Below are 23,576 nucleotides of genomic sequence, written 5' to 3'. Positions count from 1 at the left end.
TTTTGGCAAGAGAAAAATGTGTGCTGAAACTTGCAGTGAATGTTTATTCTGTAAACTTGTTCCATGTGCAATGTCTTTTGCTGAGTTTGTTCCCTTACTGGTTTTGTTCAGATTTAAAACATCTTCCTGGGCAGTCTGACTATTACAAAGACTGTAGGATAGAAGGTATAACTGTGTGTATAAATGCATTTTTGCACAAATAAATTCACATATTATCATACCGCTAGAATTAAATTACAAGATAGATTTGTGTTAGCAAGCAAAAGCTATACCAAATCAAACTGGGATTTAGGATGTTAAGTTCCTCTTGTTGCTACTCATGGGACACTGTCATGAAGGTTTTCATTGGGGCTATAAAAGGGAATCACTCAGACAACCCCCTAAAATCCTTGTCCCCAGTATCCTAAGTCATCACATTTTATTCTGCCTAAAGGATCAGGAGTGAGTAGAAGGTAGAAGGTCATCCCTCCTTCTGCTATGAGAAATAAAAGATGCATTAGACACACTCAGTCAAGGTTAGCTCTCAGCTTTTAAGGTCAGGAAGCTGAAATGATTTGGAGCTCTTGAACAGATTCTGTCAGCAAAGAAGAATGTTGAGGACTCCTGGAGTATTTAGCAGACATTCATTATTTTGAAGGCTTGCATAAATAAACACAGTATTGCTTTTATAGTAAAATTAATATAACAAAGATCACAAGGTCTGTGTCAAGGCAGTTTGAAATGAAACATACCAGGCCATGGCATGTGTGTAATGTGGTGATCTTACTGGGATCAGGACAGAAGCAGCATAGGTTTGCATAGAGCTTTTTAATATGTTTTGGAAAGGATGGAGTCATTTAAGGATCATGAATATCATTTACACAACTTGTGAGGAAAATGCAAAAGGAAAATATTTTTGGAACCTTTTCCCCCTTTTGGCAAATGTATGGTCACTGATCCCTTGTTTCTCATGGGAAACTTCATACTGATTTATGTCTTGCTAGTACAGTGGGTTGTAATGTTGTTGGAATGAATTCAAAGGGTTAAATTTGTGGCATTTCCAGGTAGTAAGTGGTTTCTGCATGTGATGGAAGAAACACATTTTTAAAGTGCCAAATCACTATATCTGATTAGCTTGATTAAAATAATATATGTCAGGTTGATTGGTTGTTGTGGTTTTTTGACTCTGTGTATGAATAGGATTTTTCTTAATTCCCAAAAAACAGTTGCATATCAGAGGTATTTACTGGCTATATGTATTTTTGTTCTTAATTATCTGGTAGATTATGTGAGGAAATCTTTGTTTTCTTGGCTTATGTATTATTACTTGTGTCCCAAGTGTAGCCATTGCTGTGATCTCTTCTGTTAAAGTTAGCAAAGCCGATTTGGTTGTGGACACTAAACTTAATGGTGTCATAGGGAGTGAGTAGTGTTGATTATGGAATGCGTCATGGTAAAAATTTCTGATGGTGCCCTCAGCTGACTGAATAAAAATGTGGCTGAAATCAGTAGGATGAAGAAGGAAATGACACAGAAATATGTGGTCAGAAAGGATAGATGGTGTAGTAGGTGATACATAAACAGTGACCTGACTGGGTCTCGCATCCTAGGACAGTTGTTACTTGAAGTAAACCCTTAGTGTTCAAGTTTTCATTAATTTGACAAAATAAGAAAAGCTGTTGATACAGTTGTGCAATATGAGATCCTCATCCCCCACCACCACTGTGGTAGGGCAGGAGGAATGCAAGTAACTTGGCAAGTTCTAAATTTGTTTAAAGAGCCACTGACAACAGCCAGAAACTTGTGAAGTTCCTCCTGGGGGAGGGGAGCCTGCTCTGAACTACACTTTCCCAGTGTCTTCTGTAGGCACTACTGTTCATAGGGAACCTTGGGAACAATGCTCCAGTTCAGACAACTCCAGTGTTTTGCCTGGGTTATGTCAGAGACACTCCTGCCTTGGGAACAGCCCAAAGTCAGAGGACTCAAGACTATTGTGTGTTTTTCCTGAGCTCTGAGTTCCTCTTTCACCTCCAAGGAAAGCACTCCTTGAGCTGAGTTTCTTGCAGCAGTTTCCATGAAGCAGATGACTAAAGCCTGTTGAGAACGTAGGTGCCATACAGTGTAGAGTAGCAATTGCAAACCCCATGTCTATTGGTCTATAATGTCAGATAATACTGCAGATAAGTATTAATAATATAGTTTATAAGTCACATCTCTCATAAAGAGAAATCTTTGGAACTACTAGAAGTGTCTTGAAATGCTGGGAAGTTACCATAGTGGAATCACTGTTGCAATACAGGTTGATAATTTTACATTCCTTGTGCCTTTTTGTCAGCATAATCAAATATTTCAGAGCCTCTTTAGGTGTAGTCTTTCTGTTTGAAAGGTAGCCCTCATTTTTACCCTTCCTAATTTTACCCTTCCTGTCTGCAATACTGATCCATATCTCACAAATGTTAGAAACCTTGTTTTCAGCTGAAGACAAGAAGCATTTTTCTTTATTTTAGTTTTTTAGATGTTTATTGGAATATTATTTCACACTGAAAAAATAACCATCAACAGTCTTTAGCCTTCTAACTGGACAGTAAAACTACGGAAAGTGATATAACCCTGGGAAGGATGGTACAAGATGTTGTTTGTCAAATAACACTGGATACCCAATCTCTCTGGCAAACCTACAGCTGTTGCAAATTACATCAAAACAGTGGCATAACTTTTCCATATTACATGTCACACCTACCTGTGTGTCAAAACATAAATAATGTGCAAGACATTTACTTGAAGTTATACATCCATTTTTATATAAACAGATCACATTGCTGCTTGGTCACACAACAAAATCTTGTTAGTTTTTTTAGTCCAACTGATTTTCCATTGTTTTACAGTCATCCAACTCCCTGAAGGCATCTTATGAAGACTGGCTGCTGACATATGGCTTGAGCATCTCTCCCTTTCACATGCGATGGCAAACAGCTCTCTTCAACCGCCAGTTCTACAACTGGGGGAGATGGAAACCCAAATTTCTGTATTTATGGTATAAATTCAGGATTTTTTTTGTTCTGACAAATGCAGGGTCAACAACTGAACCACATCTGTGCCTTTCAGCCTTAAAAGTACAATGGATAGGCATGGTTATTTCACTAGGCTAATGATAAAAACAAGTTAGAGTGGTTGCCATAATTGTACTGGGCCAGCATAAGTCTCTCTCCTCTGCTAACAAATGCATAGTTGTAATACAGGTTGCATATTGACATGCTATAAACCCAGAAATCTGTAAACTATTTTTACCTATGGTTTGAACTATGTAGAGTTCTTAAGGGTACAGCTATTATGTGCAGTACTGCGTACAGAAGTAGGTCTGAAAGCAGTTTCTCATCTCCTACATCTGTCCATCACTGTACACTGAGCTCTCCCTGATCACTAGAGTTTACAAAGTATTCAGAGATAGCTGTGTCCCTGTTGTTAGTTGTGGCCCAAACATTCAGCTACAATACCTGCTCAGAAGCACATTGCTCACCTTCTGTCTTTTATCTGCCCACACCTCTCCCTGCTAAGGTTGCACAGTGTTGAGAATGGGTAGATAAACAGTATGGTGCTCCTGGACTTGTTTAGAAAACTATTGTTCAGTTGCCTTCCTAGCGTTACTTGATATCTGCTCTGAAAATTTATAATGGGTAAGGTTTGAATTTCTTTTCATTTCCTGTATTGCTACCCTAAGTGAGATAGTAATGAGAGGTCTGAGTCTCTCATGTGTAATGATTTGGTAATAATCAGGCGGAAATAGTTCTATATCAATTACAATTTTTAATGTGTATGATTTATTACAGTATAATATTTCCAGTAGTCTCTTTAATTAACATTACAAGTAGATGTTGCTTAAAATAAATCTGCTAATTCCCAGTGAGCCTCATTAGGGATGGTAAGAGAACAGTTATGTTATTGTGAGAGGAAGAAGGACTGGTAGTGAAGTGTTTTAGTTATAAAATAAATGTTATCACTTCCTTCAACTATTGGACAGTGTAAAATAATAACAATAACACCGAATAAAAATTTGCCACTAGGTGGAGTGACATGAATTGAAATTATTTTCAATCCTAATTTTAATGAAAAATAAATTGATGAGAGCAATGTAGTGTAAGTAATTGATGTTAATCTGGTCTTGCAGTTGCACCTTTTAGTTGTTCTTTAAAAAAAGGTTGAGTCACATTTATTGTGCTTTTGCACTTTTTATTGTTTGTGAGAAAGATGCAAAATATATACAATATATAAATACATATGCTACCCCACCATTTGATTCAGGTCTCTAGATATGGGGTGGTGTGGTGCAACTTGGTAAATTATACAGTTAGTTATGTTTATACATTCATAGAGAAAGGCAATTTGCATGTATTGGGTACATGAATAAAATCTAGAATGTGCAAGAACAGAATAAAAGTATTTGAAAATTGGTTAGGATGTGGTTTGGATGTAAAACATTTACTCAACAAAGAAAATGTATGTTATTAGTCAATGTTATTATTGTGTGTTAATATTGTTATTAGTTTTCTTTGACTAATATTTTTGTACTGAACTGTTCATCCATGAGTGGTAGTACCATCAGATAAATTTTGTCTTGTGTTTTGTGTGCAGTTAGGCTATAAAGAGAATACACCTTATCTTCTTGCAGCTGTACATTACTAAGCTATTTTCTTCTCTTTGTAGGTTCAGCATAGGAATGGTGTTTGGCATAGTTGCCATGTTTGGCTCTATTATCCTTCTTGGAAAGACACTGATGCAAACACTGACACAGATGCTCACTGAGGCACCGAAAGCACAGAATGATCGTATGCTGCAGGTGGTGGTAAGTGTTCTCTCCTCTGCTCTTCAGCTGAGACTTGTAAACAGATCTAAAGCAGCTTCTTAATGCAGTGAGTGATGCTTAAATATTCCCGTGCATGAATAACCAAGCTCGTGATGTTCATCTACATAAAAATTTGCTGGTTTGTTATCAGCCTTAAAAATGGGGAGTGGGTGCCGTAATGTAGAGTTTATACTGAAAATTATCAGGAGTAAGAATTAGCTAGTAATTTTGAAAATCTCTAAATTATCATAGTACTAGGACTATAAAACAGAGCTAAGAATTTGCCTCCTGTGAGCTGTGCAGTGTAGAGGCTCTGGTGACCTTAAAGTTTGTAGAGCACATCCATAATTCAACTTGGCTTTAGTCAGTTGCATAAATCTTTAGAGTTTATACTGAAAATTATCAGGAGTAAGAATTAGCTAGTAATTTTGAAAATCTCTAAATTATCATAGTACTAGGACTATAAAACAGAGCTAAGAATTTGCCTCCTGTGAGCTGTGCAGTGTAGAGGCTCTGGTGACCTTAAAGTTTGTAGAGCACATCCATAATTCAACTTGGCTTTAGTCAGTTGCATAAATCTTTTTTGCCTTTAACCTTTGGCTATTGAGAGAGGGAAGAACAGTTCTGCTTATGTTTTATTAAGATTTTTGTACCCTTCCTCTTTTATTCAGTGATATACTTTATTGAAAACACCTATCTATATGTAACTGGGCTGTTTTTCTTCAGCTGCCCCTTCTTGTGTTGATTGCCTGTTGACCAAAGCAGGAAGGAGGCAGATCAGTTACTAGCAAAGAATCCTCTTTTACTGAAGGTATTAGCAGAAACCATAAAATATAAGATGACATGCTTTTTAGTAAAATACTGCTATTGATCTCAGAACACTTCATGAGAGTTAGCTTCCTGTTTAGGTGGATTTTAAAATAGCTTCTTTGAATGAAGTCTGAAAGCATCTGGTGCTGTGTTCTAGCAGGCTGTAGTTGTGGTGGTGTTGAGATGGGAACTCTTGCTATGGCCATCTGTCCTCCCATTGCAGAGGGCCACTGGCAGCACCACTTAACTGATGCATTAGTGCCACCAGCTGATGCTGTAGTACAAGCAATGAGGAATATGCAGGACTCAATGATGGTAGAATCAAACCTGCAGCCTTTTGGTTTCCACAAGGGTGATTTTTAGAGAGTTCTGTAGACAGGCCAGGCATTTTTGCCCATAGCATCTCTTTTGTGACACTGGGTTGCAATTGGAGTTGTGTTCACATCAGCTGTTAGTGACTGTAGTGGAGTGCACCCTGCCTCAAGTGGAAAAAGCTGTGGGGCAGAGAGGAGAACTGTCCCAGAGCAAGCAGCAGAAATGGCCATGTCATCCCACTGCAGCACAGCAGCTGAGTGGGGATGGAACTGAGCAGGTGGAAAGTCCATCAGGACGACAGAGGGGATGGTTCCTCATTCTTTGGCTTTGAAGCCTGTCTGCAAGCAGTTGGTGTCACATGACTAGTGCAGTGAAGGACCTGGTGGGTGGTGAGAATCCACAGAAACAGGAGGAATATGAGGGACCTATATATTGTGTCTTATGTAAATTAAAATAGTATACTGCTTTCAAGTGTGTTTTTTAAAAAATGTTAAATTGCCATATGTAGGCAATCAAAATTTGAATAGATGAAAATGACCTTTTATTTTAGCCCTGTAAATTTGGGATAATCTTGTGATTGGTATAGGGAGAGAGAAAGGGAGACTGTTCAGCTGTAGGCTCATTTCTTGAGCTTTTAGGTCTCATATTGTTTTAAGTGCTGTACAGTTTTTAATATTTTCTTTGGAATGGTGGCTCTTTGTAGGTACTCAGCTGACTGCAGGAAATTGTAAACTAATACTCACATTTGCCAAGCCTATTTCATTTGATTGGAAGTCTGTGTACATCTTTATAAACTTCTCGAGCTTAATATAGAGTGGGACACATTTGGACAGAGCTGTGGGGAATAAGTAGGACATTTAAATTACATTGCATAAGTTGGGAAAAGAGGTAGAAACTGATTGTGCTGCCTGAGAACAGCTCCTGTTCTGTTGTGGGGCTGAAGAAGCTGAGTGAGACAAGCAAGTTTAGGGGCAGAATGATTTGTCTTTGTACCTCTTGGTTTCCTCCTGTGTTTTATTTTGTTGTCATGCCCACGTCAACAGGTGCCTGGTGTCAATTTGCCTGTCAGCCAGCTGACTTATTTCTTCTCTGCAATCCTCATCAGCGGTGTGATACATGAAGTTGGCCATGGGGTGGCAGCTATTCGGTAATAAATATTGCTTTTCTTCTACTCTGTCAGCAAAGCCTAATATTTCAGAGCAGTTACTTACCAGGGAATGTTGGCTTCTATCAAAAAAAGTCTTTTTCTTCTTACCTCTGTACTTTCTACCCAAGTCATAAAATCATGTATCGGCATTACACTGCCTATTACTCTTTGGTACCATGTAGAGATCTGGTGAGTTAACTCCACAGAATTAATGTATGACTTCATTCTGAATAATTTTCTATAATTCTTTGTCTTCTTTTGTTGCTTATACATGGTAGATAAATAATAATGCTATACCCAGTATACTGTCTCAGTAAAGATATGGGGTTAGCTGATCAGTGCCTAGTTTGTCTTGGAGCATGATTTTCATGCCTGTATAAGTCCCTTGTGAAATTTCTAGCTTCAAAAAAACTTCACATGTTCCAAATATTCAACTTAAAAGCAATTGTAAAACCTCTGGAAAGGAAAATTATCTGTAGGATAGTTTCAGCTATTAATATATTTAAATAGCATTTGTCCTTTTAAACTCTTGACTCAGTTTCATTTTTGCAGATGACATTTCCTTCATTTTTGTTAGTTTATAATTTACTTTATATTTCAGTCAGGAGAAACAGAGAAATGATAAATTCCAGAAATCTGTGTTCCTTTAGGAGGAAAGCAATTGTTTCTTGCAGATAATTTTTTATAGATGAGTTTGAAACTGCTTCCTACAGTCTGCCATTTTTATATTTACAAGAAAAAACACCTCAAATGTTAAAATATATCATTACTTGAATATAGGTGATTTTTTAAAGGAGTATTTTATGTGTTACTGTTATCAGGAGACATTTTAGTCATTCTTGTCAAAAATATGTGTGCTGTGTAGAATCTCTGTTTTTCTTTTGTTTGTTTGCAGTAATGCCACTTCATTTTTCTTTTCTTCTTTTTAAGAGAACAAGTACGATTTAATGGATTTGGGATTTTTATCTTCATTGTCTATCCTGGAGCATTTGTTGACCTCTTCACAACCCACTTGCAACTGATATCTCCAGTCCAGCAATTAAGGATATTTTGTGCAGGTAATCACTTGCAACTGATATCTCCAGTCCAGCAGTTAAGGATATTTTGTGCAGGTAGTAGTTTGTGCTTTTTTATTAAACTTTTGCTTAGCACTGTTAGTTGTTCTACAGGCATCTTTTGTGAATCTTTGATGGAGGATTTAAGGTTTAAAATGAAGAAGTGCCAAAACTTCTCTTTAACTAAAGGTCATCCTTCTGTTCTGAACCTGCATTGTCATTTCAGAAAATCATTTGATCATTGCTGTCCATATCATGGTGCTTTCTGCACTAGAGATGTCAGTTTCTAGGAGATTAAATGAGTACCAATTTCCTGTCATAAAAAGCATTATTATATCCTAGATCTGATTCAGAAAAGAATAAGAAATTCCAGTCTATTTGGGGGAAAAAATGTGGTTTCTGACTTTCCTCTCAGTAGAAAAAGCTCTTACACTAACTCAGGTGCAGAAGTTCCATTGTCTTTTTTGTTTGTGGGTTTTTTTGCATGTGGCCTATCATATGGCCTAAGTAGCAAACCCTTGGAGCACACAGGCTGGAAAATACTCAGCCAGAACACTGGTGGTATGAGAACACGACTTGCTGTCACTGGTGAATATCCTTGAGCAATTCACTACCATTTTCTGCAATAGGAGAAATCCATTTTCCAATACTATTATGTGATATTCATTGACCTGTGAGTTATGTTATTATACAGGTGACTGTGTTTTGATGTTGCCATCAGGAGGAAATAAAGGTTAAAACACAAACATACCAGGAGAAGAGGAAATAAAGGTTAAAACACAAACATCCCAGGAGAATCATAGCTTATGGCTCCAAATAACCTCCAGATGTTTTTGATTTGATGTTTTTTGAAGTCTCTGGATACTGGGAAGTAGAGCCCTGTTGCTGTGAAGACTGAAACTGAGACTGTGTTATGTTACCTGAACCACTTGTATGATTTCTAGAGACAAAGGCGATTCCCAAACCACAGAGATAAAAAAGTTATCATCTTGATGTAGGTCTTGATACTGATGATTGTCTATTGCAGGGGACAGTAGGCTAGCAGCCAGCCTGGAGTGATGTTTAGTTACTAACATTATTTCTGGAATATTGTATTTAAAATATCCTGTAGATGGTGGACATACAGTAGCCTTTAGCAAGTATATTTTCAAATTATCATACATCAAGTAAATAATTACAAATTTTAGGCAAGTAAACAAATTTGCATTCCAAATAACCTAATCAATGAAAAATCATTCACTTCATTAGGTTAACTTTCATGAAGCCCTGTTTCTTAAATTCATCCATTTCCAGCTACTGTGAACAAAACTAAAAGAAAAGTCACACTGATTTTCCAAATGGGTTGTTTGCATAGGTTCCTGAGAAATTATCTAGAAAAATAAGATTCTGAGCTGTAATACAAAATAATTGCTTGCATGTTTTTGGTGGCAAGCAAACATCTGTAATGATTTTTCATACTTCTTGGGAAATCTGAACTGGGGGAATACAAGGTAGGAGGAGGCATGTTGCAAGTCTGGTTAGCATGAATGGCTTGTTTTCAGTCAGGTATATCATGGAATCACAGAATCAGTTAGGTTGGAAGGGACCACAGTGGGTCATCTGATCCAACCTCCCTACTCGAGCAGAGCCATCCAAGAGCACATGGCACAGATTTGCGTCCAGATAGTTCTTGAATACTTCCAGAGAAGGAGAATCTACAGCCTCTCTGGGCAATCTGTTCCATTACTCAGTCACTCACACTCAGGGGGAACTCCCTGTGTGTCAGTTTTTGCCTGTTACATCTTGTTTTATTGGTTTCCACCACTCAGAAGAGCCTGGCTTCATCATCTTGGCACCTATTCATGTACTTGAATACATTAATGAGATCCCTCTCAGTTGTTACTTCTTGAGATTGAACAGCCCCAACTCCCTCAGCCTTTCCTCATAAGTGAGGTGCTTCAGACCCTTCAGCATTTTTGTTGCCCTCCACTGGATCCACTCTAGGAGCTCCATGTCCCTTTTGTACTGAGGAGCCCAGAACTGGACACACTACTCCAGGTGTGGCCTCGTGAGGGCTGAGTAGAGAGGCAGGATCACCTCCCTTGACCTGCTGTCAGTACTCTTCTTAATGAATCCCAGGCCTTCTTGGCCCCAGGGCACACTGTTGACTCATGGACAGGTTGTTGTCCATGTGTAACACATACATGCATTTTTATTACAGTTAATGATAGGTATGTTTCAGAACTAGACTGTCTCATAATGATAAAATATGATATTCAGTAAATGACTCATTTGGTTTAATTGTCAGAGCAGTTAAATGAACCTATTCTCAGTGTTCAGAAGACTTGAATTTAGACACATGCTTTCAGATTTTTTTATGACAGCTAAGCATCTGAATTAGAATAGAGGATGCCAAATACACTTTCTGTAGTCCACCTATACTCTGGAGATTAAGGAGTGTATTTGTTGTACAGCAGGTGGCACCATGAGTTCAGGAATAGCAAATGGGCATTCTGTGAGACTTGTGATATTCCTATGCCTGCTAGATGAAAAGTGCTTCTGTGTGGCACTTTCTTGTAATGAATTCAAATATTTGCATTACTTTTTGAGATAATGTTAAACATATTTTGTCTTGCCTTTAACAGGAGTTAGATATTTTGTAAATTTAACTTTTTTAACTAGTTATTAATAATTGATAAAATAATTATTTTAAGATGTTTTAAGGGTTGTGTAAAGTGTACCTTTTTTAATATAAGGCATTAGGTATCCAAGGATGAGGCTGTTTTAGCAAAATGAAATTGGTAGTGTACTCAGCATTGTGCCTGTACATGTATTCTCATTTTGAGCATGTTTCTTTTTTGTGGATCACCTGGGATGAATTTTACACCCTTCTACTTTAGACTTTTCTGCTTTATTCCACACAGCAAACGCTGTCATTATGGTAGTAAGGCCCATGTTTCCCAGATGTTTGAAAGTATTCTTTGTCACCCTCTAGCAGTTCCATCACCTCTTTTTTATTATTTTAAGGCTGTTGTTTTTTCAGTTTTCTCTCTGTAGCAGCCACACTGTTGCAAAGGAATTTCGTTTCCATCTTACTTCAATTCCTGTCCTATTACTGCACTGTAAATATAGAATTGAATCAAACTCCTCTCAAGAAGATGAAGAACTGTAAGAAGGAAATAAGGAGTGTTGAGCATTGAAATGTTTTCCCACATTGTTCATACAAAATGTTTGTCCAAGAACACAAACTAAATGAGAAACTTTGTATAGTACTGAATGTTGAAAGCCATAAAGCTTTGATGATGAAAGCCAAGTGTTTCTTGGGATAGTGGTTCATTTCTTCCTGTGGAGAACAGCATACTGTAAAGATTGCAGCTGAAAATATGTTGCCCAAATAATCTGTCAGGAAATTGCACAACTTGGTTTCTTGACATGGTTGTAGGTCCAGATTTTCTTGTAAAAGAAACCTTTCTTCAAATAATTTTCTAAACTTATTTGGCACATATATATGTAAGTATTTTCATTGATATAATGGATGACAAATACTGAATTCCAACTAAATTTCAGACATCTTGCTGACTAGAACAAAAGGCACTTATTCTAAAATAAGCCCATTTATTAGGATTCTTAAATTCAACAGTTTATTGTGGTGGAAGGTCACAAGTAATACACTTGGTTAATCTTTTTTTAAATATTTGAGACAACTCTGTAAGATAGAAACTGTAGGTTAATAATTGATTCAGAAGCCCAGTTTTTCTTCTGGGTACTCTGCCTACTACATACTTAGAAAAGTAGTGGTATGTGATGACATCTCAATATGGTAGAATAACACCTTAAAAATGGATTTACCACTTCCCTGTCTTTTCTGATAGTATAATTCTCAGGGGCTCAGAGGTATCTCTGAAACTCCCCTACAAAGTGACATCATAGAACCTTAAGTTTGTGAAGTAATAGATGTAAATGTTCACAAATTAACTTTTCATCCACTCTTACAGTAATCATTTCAGGAAAGTTAATTAGAAGGTAGCTGTAGAATAATTTCAAGACCAGCTTTTTATTATTAGTGTTTATTTAGAAACTTAATTTTTTTTTCCCTCTTTTTAGGGGTGTGGCATAATTTTGTTCTTGGTGTTGCAAGTTTCATGGTTTTGTTTCTGCTGCCAGCCATTCTTTTCCCTTTCTATTACACGGGTGTTGGGGCACTTGTCACTGAGGTCACAGAGGTGAGGAAAGATCTTTGCTGTTTTCACATCATATGCTTTGTGACCTAAAATGTACCTGTGTCTCCTGTTACCGCAGTCAGATTAGGTCAGTGCAGCACTCTGCAGAATCTAATAGATTGAGTTTTTTGCTTGAAGTTTTCTTCACAGTCTCATGTATTGTAGTATTAGTAAAAGAAAGGAACATTGTGTGAATAATCATAGACTATTCAGCATACTATACAACTGTTGAGACATTTGAGATGAGTTTACAGACTTATTTCTGGTTTGGTTAGGGTTTTTTAAATTTTTTTTTCAATATCGGTACCAAGCAAATTGCTGGAAATTGCATTAGCACCCTAGTTGCTGCCATCTGTTTTAATGTCAAAGATTATTTTGAGCTGATTTTCTTGCTTGCTTGGTCAACTGGAAGCAAAGTAGAGATAGACTTCTGAGATTCTGGAGAGGACTGATTTTTTCCTGACTTAATCAAATACAGCACAGTTGAACAACAGAGCTGAAAGGATTCAGTCTTTCTTGGATCTAAAAGCAAACTTAAATAACTCAGGAGAGAGTGACATTTATTATGCTTTATACATTTGAAAATTGAAATAATCAGTTCTAGTGGAGTCTGAGATTTTGTTTCTATGGAAATAGTGTCTTAACCTAAAGATATAACTACTCAGTAGAACTGTAAACAAATCCTTGTAATTTGAACTATAACAATCTGACTGACTTCACTGTTGTTCTCAGGATTCTCCTGCCAATGGACCAAGAGGTCTTTTTGTGGGAGATCTTGTCACTAACCTACAAGACTGCCCAGTTTATAATGTGGAAGATTGGAATTCCTGTCTGGGAGACATTTCAGAGAAGTCACAGGTCGGCTACTGTGTAAGTGCAGCCACCCTACAGCAATTAAGCTTTCCAGCTAGAGGTATGATTTCAGGTGCTCTCTTAATTATTTTATATTTTAAGTAATTTATATTTTAATTTGATCATGTCTTAAAGAGTGTTTTGGATTTAGGATTAGTTGTTGGGGTCAGATTTCTTATAAGTCAAGTCTGCTATCCTGTCTTAAGCAGTTAGCAATATGCTATGCTGTTTTGTGAAATCTGAAAGTGAGGAAGAGGGAGATAGAAGACAGAAGAATTTCTTTTGTCTTTCAGTCATCCTGTACAAATAACCTACATAATCTGAATAATGAAATTTGCTTGTTCAGGATATTGCAGAACTTGGTTATTAGCAGTAATACAATTATCCCCTCTATTTTAAGTTCCGTTAAATGGATCAACTCAGTGATCTTTTGCAGATGTAAATTCCACACATTACCTTACCACTTTGATCAGCATGACACTGCAAATTGTATGGCTTAACCCAATGATGTGCTTTGTTATGGCCACTTCTTCTGGTGTGTCTCCTATACGGGTTTTATGTCATTGCCCATAAACTCAGTTTTGTCTGGATTTCACATATTGCTTCTGGAAGTCAGTCTATTTCCTTCTGTTTCCATTTATACATTAGAGTGCTGGTTGCTGTAAGGGCTTACCCCTGAGAAACAAAGAAAAATATGTGAACTGAACTAAACTAGAGCAATAAACAAAAATTAAGTAGAACAAAAAAGAACAGTCAAGTTAAACTGGCTGAATGTCTTGTGACATGCCCTAAAGCTCTCTAGAGTTTCTTTCATGCAAGCAGCCATGGAAACTGAATTCCAAAGGTAAGGGGCTGCTGCTGAGCAAAACCTATACTATGCTATTCAGACCTTGAAAATGATCGCTGCATTTTTCCATCATACTGGAAATAAACAGGAGGTCAGGCAACTCAACCACCCATGTTTTTTATGCACTATAGTACTTTTGTGAGATTGAAAAGGTAATTTTTATTTTTTTTTAGTATGTAAGGAAACTAATCTTACAGCTGGAACTAAGATAAATATTTAAACTGGAAACTAGTGGAGTATGAGCAAGAACCTGCTTTTAGAGACCTGACAGTTTGGATTATGCCTCTGAAGAGGAGGGCAACTTTGGCACATACTTTCAGCTGGGCAGGAATGGCAAGAAGCAATTCTTACATGCTGTAGGTATATATATGCTCAGATTTGCTGTTCTCTGAAATGCAATTTCAGAGTCATGGGTAATAAAACTGCATATTCTGCAGTTGAACCAGTCCTATTTGGATGGAAATGCTAGAGACTTAATTCTGGAGACTCATTATTGCTTCCAAGCTTGGTAGCTGTATTGTGTTAGCAGCCCATTGTCCCCACTGCTGCTTTCTAATCAGACCAGTCTGTCTGCATTTTCAGAGTCATAAGCCTCCAGCAGTGAGAAATATTCCTCTGAAATTAAATGAACTCTGTTTGGTCTCTAGCAGCTGTCATTTGTCAAAATCTTGACAGTTCACAACTTGACATAAATACAGAGTATCAATAAAAAATGTTTCTAGCAAATGGACCCTATCTACTTGACCATAAAACAAATGGGGAGTAAACTATTTGAGTATGAAACTAGACAGAAAACAATGCCCCAAGGACCTTCTTGAAATTAAAAAAAAGAGAAGTGTTTTCAGTGTAGTTTATAAAGAAACTAATATCACGGTCATTCACTATTCAAAACTATATGTGATTTCTTAGCCTCAGGGTTTTTGAAAAAAGGATTTTATGGTACAGTGGTTGCACCTGTAAGCCCCAGGCATAGAGCTGCATGTTAGTGGACTGCAGGTTATGCAGTGATAAGTCAGCAACCAGTATCACAGGCTTGATCTGCCTAGGGAAGGTAATGCAGTGTTGCTGTGATACAGATTCTTACAGTGACCATTATTTTGTGTGGGTTTTTTAAGCTGTTGTTGCCCAGTAAGTTAGGCTTAGTTCATTTAAAGAGCATCTGTACAAAGGTTCTGTACCAGACTAGTTAAGTCATGTTTTAAAACATCATTTGTTCACTGCTGCAACTGCTAAGGCTTGAAAAGCTTTCAGAATCTGAATCTTGGAAAGCCTTTCATGTTTTAAAGAGTGTGTTTTGAGTCTTGGTCATTTCCACAGTCAGCCAGTGAAGTCAGTGTAGTAGTGGCTAGCAAGTTGCTATGCCAGACCTTGATGCAAGTTGGGGGCAGTGGATAAAAGTGTTCTGTAACTCATAATGCTCAAAACATTGCAGTGGAAGACCCTCAATACCTCAAGAAGATTTACTAAGATGCAAAAAAATCAGTATGTGACATGACTGAAATCATTCACAAACATAGGTGGTGAAGCTTTCTTTTAGTTGTGACTGAACCACATCTAGGCTGTGTGAATTACTTTAATTCTTGAAGGCTATAAAATGATTGTTTTACTTTATTCAGAGACTAATTTTTTTCAGGAAGTTACTATAATGTTGATTATTTGCTCTATGCCTATGTTCTTTAGTCTACAGAAGACTTGATGGCACAGTTGAATGTTGTAGTAACAGCAGCCTCACAGACATATGCTTTTCATATAGCAATAAATTGGATGGCCATCTGGTAAGTTTCTTAAGCTGCTAATTCTCTTTGGTAAATCTAAAATTATTTAAATTAAATTAATAATATTTGCCAACATTTATGCAGCATACTCAAGTGTTTAAGAATATCTACAGTTTGTAATAAAGGTATATATGTATGTTATTCATTTGCAGCTTAAAAAATACCCCAAAATATTACTGATTATTTTCCCCATGATCAATCAGGGAGTCTCTGGAAGACATGTCCCCCATTTTCAGTATTCTGGATGCAGAATACTGTTGAGAAATAAACAACTTTTGAGAAGAAGGTGTAATTGCTTGTTTTGGTGCTCCAGTCTTTAAAGGTATTGAACACTGTAGGCAAAGAAAAGCACTGTACTACCTGTTCAGCTGTTTTGTCTGAAGCCAGTAGTGCTGCTCACTAAGTTAAACTGAAAACATGCAGGAGAAGATTCTAGGCATTGTCCAGTTTCTCAAAATCAGAGTCTATTTGATTTCTTTTTCACCATGTCAGTTTTCTTGTTTTGGAAACATAAAGTTTCTCAGTAGGATTTTGACTTACTCCCTTCAAAACAGAGTATAGCAGCCTTTCAGTGCCTAATGGGGCCTGCAAGAAAGCTGGAGAGGGACTTTCTACAAGGGCCTGTAGTGATAGGACAAGGGGGAAATGGCTTTAAACTGACAGGGGGAAGGTTTAGTTTAGGTATTAGGATGAAATTATTTACTGTGAGGGTGGTTAGACACTGGAACAGGTTGCCCAAAGAAGCTGTGGATGTCCCATCCCTAGCAGTGTTCAAGGCCAGGTTGGATGGAGCTCTGAGCAACCTGACGTAGTGGAGGATTCCCTGCCTGTGGCAGGGCGGTTGGAATGAGATGATTGAAATATGTGTTCCATATTGACAGTGATGGAATATTTCTGTCAGTTCTCTCTGCACAAAATAGAGCACAAGTATCAACTGTGTAAACTTTTCTTCACATACCGTTTGTAATTGTTCTGACCTTTAGTGATTAATACCTGAAGAAAAGTGTTCCAAATGTGCTATGTTTACAGTTTCTACGATGGTAAACTTCCCACTCCAGAGTGTTTTTGTGGTATTTAACAGCTAATAATTGAGCACATTCCAGCCATTCATTTGAAATATGACAGTGGCTGGGAACATCCTGGAGTTCAGCAAGATTTGATAAATCACTATCCCACCGAACTTTGACATTCTTAAGCTCATAGCTTCTACTTATGAACAGAGAAGAAATTAAAGCATCCAAAGCCTGTGACCTTCAAATGTCCTTAGACTGGCTCTGAGTTTTTGAAAAATCATTTTACACAGCCTTTACAGTGCTATGCATTAGTATTTGAAAGTGTGTCCTCTCTCCCTCATTAGAATAGAAAGAGCTTGTATTAAGGTTAATGGAGAGTGTCTGACACTCATGCATTTATGGGGAGTGAAACAATCAGGCTAAGAAGGTAGAAATTACTTTTTTTTCCTCCTAAGGCAAACAGTAGATTAAGAACCTACCTTGCTTGTGTTTTAAGAACAAAAGGAAAAGTATCACTGAGCTTTTATGAGAGACATGAGGGGGAAAACCAATTTCTTTGCTTTAAAAAGGAATATTTAGTACCTTTTATCCTGATCTGTTGGAAAATACCTTTAACTTTTATAATAATTTTAAATGCCCTTTGCAGTATGCCTGTCTGCCAGCAAGAAAAGTTATTGAAGCCAGCAAAGTTTGTCGAACCAACATGGACTGTCAGAAGGACTTTGCTCCAAGCTTTTGTGTGACTCCTTCTTTGGAGAACCAAACAAGGCTAATCAGAGTAAAGCATCCACCCCATATGGACATGCTATATGTAGGCCACCCCATGCATCTTCAGTACACAGGTTGGTATTATATATTGAAATAATTTAGTAAAAATTAGCTCTATTATGGTTTCCTTTGCCTGGCTGCTTGAACAAGGTCTTGGAGCACTTGTCCGTTAACTTCTTTACAGCCAGTGGAAAGACATAGGCTACTTAGGCCTAAAATGAAATGTGCACAGTGCAATGATTATGAAGGTAATAGCAACCATATCTGATGAGATGGTTGTTTTTTCAGAAAAGTATGAAGGGACTGTTTGTAGAACAGATCTTGCTCAGGTTAGTCATAGGAACCAGGTACCTTCATCCATACCCGAGAGAGTGGTGTGAAGCTCTGTCAGGGGAGCCTTAGGTTAGATATTAGGAAACTTCAGATGGACTTTAAAAAGGCTGAACTGTTAAACTACTTTCCCTTCCTCTGAGGAACCTATACATACCTCACAGAGACCTGATTTTACTTCAGACATCTTGAAGTCTCTCCTTAGCAAGCTGTCAGGGACTGGAGGAAAAGTTGTCTGGGTCAAAACAACCAGTTGGGAGAACAGTGGGGGGAACCATGGGGAGAACAGGTTGAGCTCTGCTCTGTATTGTAAGACTAGAGTTTTATAATTATTTAAAATTGCCTTTCTTGGTCTCTAGCAATACAAATTGTAAGTAGTGTAGAACAATTGATATTGTTCTCTTTTCCAATATGTTGTAACAATGGAGTTTTAGTCAGTGTTTCCTACTGAACAGTAATTCTGCAAAGCAATTGTACCTGTCAGTCTTTCAGAAGTCAGAAATGAGCATTATTGCATCTAAAGAGGTACTTCTACCTTAAAAAGTTACTATGTGGAAATAGTATTTACAGTGTATAGAATATCATTCTAAAGTGATTTGCCCTACCCTGGGAATGGTGCATTGAATGTGTTTATTTGAAAGCTAAAAACTTGACTTTATTACAAACTTTGCTGCAAATGCAACTTGTGCTCTATGTTCCCCTTGGAAGTCCCCAGAGCTAAAATTACAGGATCCTGGCTTCAGCAGCAGGTAGTCTGCTGTACCTTCGTGGAGTTTCATGCATTCCAATCAAACAACTTCTAAATACTTCAGGCTTAAGCTTGCACTGTTCAGTGCTGGACATTTTCCCCAATCTGGGCCAGTCCTCTAGTTCTGTTGATTCCAAGTCTTCTAAAAAAAACAAATAGAAAAGCCACTTCCTGGCTTCGGGAATGTTTTTGGGCATCAACAGCCGTAATCCATGATGAAGGTCTTTCTGGTACAGCCTGGTTTCTCAGTATTTCATAGAATCATAGAATCATAGAATTTAAGGGTTGGAATGGACCTTACAGATCATCTAGTCCCAGCCCTCCCTGCCATGGACAGGGACACCTCCTCACTACATCAGGTTGCTCAAGGCTCATCCAGCCTGACCTTGAACACTGCCAGGGTTGGGGCAGCCACCACTTCTCTGTGCCAGTGTCTCACCACTCTTGGAATGAGCACCCTTCCATGCTTGTTTCCCCTTGTTGCTGCAGAGGGCCCTTCTTTGCTTTTAACCCATATTTAAAGGGTACATGTACAGTTCTGGAGACCACACAGAAATATCTCATGCCGTGCTGTCTGTCTCCTCCATAGCATACATGTCCTTTTCCCCATGAAGAAGTTTTTAAGAGCTCTTTGGTCAACCTGGTCTCCAAGTCACTTCTAGTTAAAGTTGTGTCTGTTGTACATTCTTCTCAATATTTGCCAACACCATCTAACATTAGCCAACAAAAGAAATGTTATTTCCAGGTCAAAGAATTGTTTAATTAGACTGAGAAAACAATGACTGTTTTCTCTCACCCAAACTCCATTGCTGTTCACCTCTTCCCAGCACTGTCTTTTTGAAGACAAGCCTGAAGAATGTAATTTCTATAAGTCTTCTGTTATTCCTCAGAGGATAAATTTGCTTGCTGCCATTAAGTTTGATCCATTACAACCACTAAATTCATTGCCTCATATTACAATGTCTGGAGCTTACTACAGTGTCCAGCAACTTTCTGAAGAGTTTCTTTGTGTTTGGAGCTTGCTTCAGCAGCAAGGTTTGGAGTTTAGGTCCATGTCTAGTTTGTATTGGTGAAACCAATTTGTTGTAACAAAGAGGGAAGAAGATTAGTGATTCATTTGCAATGTAGGTACAACTTCAGGTTCAGGATGGTGACTTAGTGGCCATTGTGGTGTTTGTCAAGAGGTAGTCAAGCTCTAAAATTACGGCATATTGCAGTGTGTCTTTTGAAATCTTTGAATATACTGTCTGCCTCAGCCATTTTGCTGTTTTGGCTCAGGAACAAGAGGTCTGGTCAGACGTTCTGATAACAGCCCTCAGTGTGACGAGTTGTTTGCTTTGGATATCACTTGACCTGCATGTACATACAAACTGGGTAATGAGAGGCTGGAGAGCAGCCCTGTGGAAAGAGATGTGTGCGTCCTGGGTGATGGCAAGTTGACTTAGGAGTCAGCAATGTGCCCTGGCAGCCAGGAGGGCCAATCATGTCCTGGAGTACATCAGGCACAGCATCACCTGATGGTCAAAGGAGGAGATTGTCCCGCTCTACTCTGTGCTGGTGTGGCCTCGCCTTGAATACTGTGTGTAGTTTTGGGTGCCACAATATAAGAAAGATATTAAGCTATCAAAGAGCATCCAAAGGAGGCAACGAAGCTGGTGAAGGATCTAAAGGGGAAGCTATATGAGGAGGAGCTGAGGTCTCTTGGCTTGCTCAGGCTAGAGAAGACTGAGGGGAGACCTCATCACTGTATACAACTTCCTAACAAGGGGAAGTGGAGAGTCAGGCTCTGATCTCTTTTTCTCTGGTAAGCAGTGATAGGACTTGGGATTTGAACTCTTGCTTTCACACATCTCTGTGGAGGTGATATTTCTTAAGGCTATAACTTTTTCCCAGATAGGTAGGGAAAATTCAGGCCCTTGTGGCTGGCAACTCACGTCCAGAGTTGTTCTTTAGGGACAGAGAGCCTATTGTTGGTACTGTGCAAGCTCATCCTCAAGGTGATTTTCTAATTCTGCCTTAATTTACCTTAACATCTTCCTTCTGGGGATAAGACTCCACTGTGCATCTCTTCTGGTAGGAAAGGTGTCTTTCTTCTAGGTGTCACAGAACTAAGGTTTTCTTATGGTCCCTGATGCTGGCAGATGGATACTGATGTTTGGCTTTGAAAGACTGCAACAAGACTTTTTATGAGACAAACCAGATGGAGCATCCCTGTACTTACAAAGTGCACTCTGGCAGGTCTCGAGCTACCTCACTTTTCTATGAAGAATTTCTTAGAAACATTTGATGTGCAGTCAGCTGAAGCTTCATGCACACCTTCAAAGAACAATGTGTACAGTAGTAAAGTATTTCAAGATCATGTGGCGCTTGACCCTGCAATTTTCCAATCACTATTTATAGGAAGAGTGCTGAGTTGTACCTCCCAGGTTTTCAGTTCCACCAAGTTGCATCTTGGAGTCACTTACCATCTGAACACAGAAAAGAAGCTACTTATATACTGGCTGATTGGTGGTGTGTAATGCTGATGTGCATCAAATCATAGCCTTTGCTTTCTCAGAGGGACTATGAATTCTGCTCCCAATCTGTTCCACTCCTATACACCATGAGCTCAGCCTCAGGTCAGAGCAATCTTCTGCAGGTACTGTAAGAGAAGAATTTTCTGGCCCTGAGGGAGAATACATGTGTGCACCCACACTACGCATGTGCACAGCATATGTTGAAAAAGCCTGGTAACTATAATCTCTTTTCTTTGAAAAGGACTGAAATTACACAACAGGATCTTTACTGATGTCCAGTTGTCTCTGAAAATACATATTTTAGTTCTAGTTTTACTGAAATGATCATTGTATTTTGTGGTGTTGACTTTACTGTGATTTTGGCCATGTTTAATGGCTGCAGTCTTCTAAAAAAAAGAAAGCCCATATGTAGCTTAGTTGTTTGTCCTTGAAGAAGGTTGTTTCACATCTATTTTCCTGCAGAATTAAAATCTAAAATTCATAGTGTTATAACCCTGGAATGACTTTTCATGCTTTGTGTATCTTTGTATTTTCATTTCAGTAAGTCTCAGCAGTTTTGTACCACGACAAAACTTTCTAAGCATCGATCTGCCTGTGGTGATAGAGACATTTTGCAAGTATCCTTTGAAGTATGTTTGTTCTTTTCAGACAAGCAGGGAATTGTTTAGAATTTAGTGACCTATCAAAATTTTGGCTGGATATCATTTTAGACAGGATACCCTGAACTATTTCTGTAGTTTTAACATCTTTAGCCCATCTTTGCATTGATTATTGGCCATGTGCCAAGCTCAAAATGAAATCTCTCACTTTTCTTGTGCATAACAGTATATTCTTGGTCAGTGCTTTGTTTAACTCTTGAGGGTAAGCCTTAAGAGATGTGATGAGAAAGTCAAAGTAAACCTGAATTCACGGCAGGGCAAATGAGATGTTCTTGGTAGCTTTGGTATGTCAGAGTTTTATCATTTTTGCTTCATTCTAGTGAGCTAAATAACAGGGTACGGTTATTCTTTTAATTTTTTTTTCTAAAACAGAAAAGAGCCTATTCAAAAAGGATAATTCAGTTAAAGCACACTTATTCTTAAATGAGAAGACATATATATATATATGCATACATAAAGGTTAGTAGACTTGAATATGGCTAGAACCCTTAGCCTTAGCAACTGAAATGAAGAACAATTAAATGGTGTAGTTAAGTGTAATCTAGAGAACTAAAGATACCACAGAAGCTCCTCTTTTCTGGGAACATACGAAGGTTCATGCTGCCCCAGGTGCTTTCTGAGTCATATGTCTTCTTGTCAGGCCATTTAGGACAGAGCTAAGTGTTGCAGTTAGCAAGTCTTGGCCAACAATAAAAGTTATCTCCCTGTGCCTCATTCTCACGTGCACACACAGGTACAGAAATCCTCTCAACGTTTCTGGCTAACAGGTAAGTGGGAGAAAGAGACCACATTTCCAATTACATTCTAATCATTTACTTAATCCAGCAAGGGAGTGTTTTGGAAAAAATTCCTAATCATGATTTCATACTTGGGTCATAGGTCTAGAATACCGTCTTACTTTAGGTGTGGTGTCAGAGCTATAACCTTCCTGCAAAACCACAGAAAGCAAGGGAGGAAGATGGGCAGTATCAAGTGTGGTTTTGCTGTCTCCTGCTTTCATTCAAGTTGTGAAGAGTGCAGGTTGTGTGAGTATCCATACCTAGCACTTAAAAAAAATAAAAATCTTTGAAGGAAATTCCCTGAGCAGGTGGAAATTTTCTGAGCAATGGTGGAAAACTCATTGTACTCATGTAATTTCTGTGAAACAGAATAGCAGCTAAAAAAAAAAACCCTCATATGTTTCTCTTTGCATACTATAAATAAAATACATGTTTTATATTTTATTTTATTTTTAGATTTTCTTGGATGTTATTCATGAGCCTTAACTAATGTCAACCAGGTACCTAATCTCACTATCAGGAGCACTGGCAGTTATTAATGCTGTACCCTGTTTCGCTTTGGATGGTCAGTGGATATTAAATTCATTCCTGGAAGCCACGCTGAGCTCCCTGATTGTAGAAAAACAAAACAGAGAGTTTGTTGGCTTTTTAATTTTGCTTGCTGGTAGTGCACTCTTGGCTGCCAATGTTGCACTGGGACTTTGGATGGTGACAGCACGGTAGAACATTGGATACGCTTCCATCTGTTCTCAAAGTACACAGAAGTAATTAATCCATTGCCTTTTAAAACTTGTCCAGTCCTGAGATTGAAAGAATTCCCTTAAAATGACAGTGAAAGAACAATCACTGGTGGCTGCAGTTTTCATTTAAAACTGTACAACATCATGCCTGCAGTCATGGGAAATCCAATAAAAGATGTGGGAACCTTTTTATTTACTCTTTAA

The 23,576-nt window shown here is 38.1% G+C and overlaps 1 protein-coding gene across 1 annotated transcript; it reads left to right on the top strand.

The window, feature by feature from the left end:
* The first annotated feature begins 293 nt into the window (after positions 1–293).
* MBTPS2 (membrane-bound transcription factor peptidase, site 2) lies at positions 294–23,355 on the top strand. Its single transcript, XM_009083557.1, has 11 exons — positions 294–338; positions 2,865–3,013; positions 4,681–4,819; positions 6,988–7,091; positions 8,022–8,149; positions 12,230–12,348; positions 13,078–13,258; positions 15,725–15,819; positions 17,479–17,674; positions 21,736–21,811; positions 23,133–23,355. Exons 1-11 carry the CDS (start codon positions 294–296, stop codon positions 23,353–23,355), a joined length of 1,455 nt encoding a protein of 484 aa, XP_009081805.1.
* The last annotated feature ends 221 nt before the right edge of the window (positions 23,356–23,576 follow it).

This window comes from Acanthisitta chloris, unplaced genomic scaffold (assembly GCF_000695815.1).
Source record: "Acanthisitta chloris isolate BGI_N310 unplaced genomic scaffold, ASM69581v1 scaffold17071, whole genome shotgun sequence".
Taxonomy (NCBI): Eukaryota; Metazoa; Chordata; class Aves; order Passeriformes; family Acanthisittidae; genus Acanthisitta; species Acanthisitta chloris.
Note: the sequence above shows the minus strand (reverse complement) of the source record. Positions and strands in the feature narration are given on the sequence as shown.

Coding starts and splice junctions, on each gene's coding strand:
- MBTPS2 (XM_009083557.1), top strand. CDS start 294: ATGTTAAGTTCCTCTTGTTGCTACTCATGGGACACTGTCATGAAG. Junction 3,014..4,680: donor CCCAAATTTCTGTATTTATG/GTATAAATTCAG, acceptor TTCTCTTTGTAG/GTTCAGCATAGGAATGGTGT. Junction 12,349..13,077: donor TTGTCACTGAGGTCACAGAG/GTGAGGAAAGAT, acceptor TGTTGTTCTCAG/GATTCTCCTGCCAATGGACC.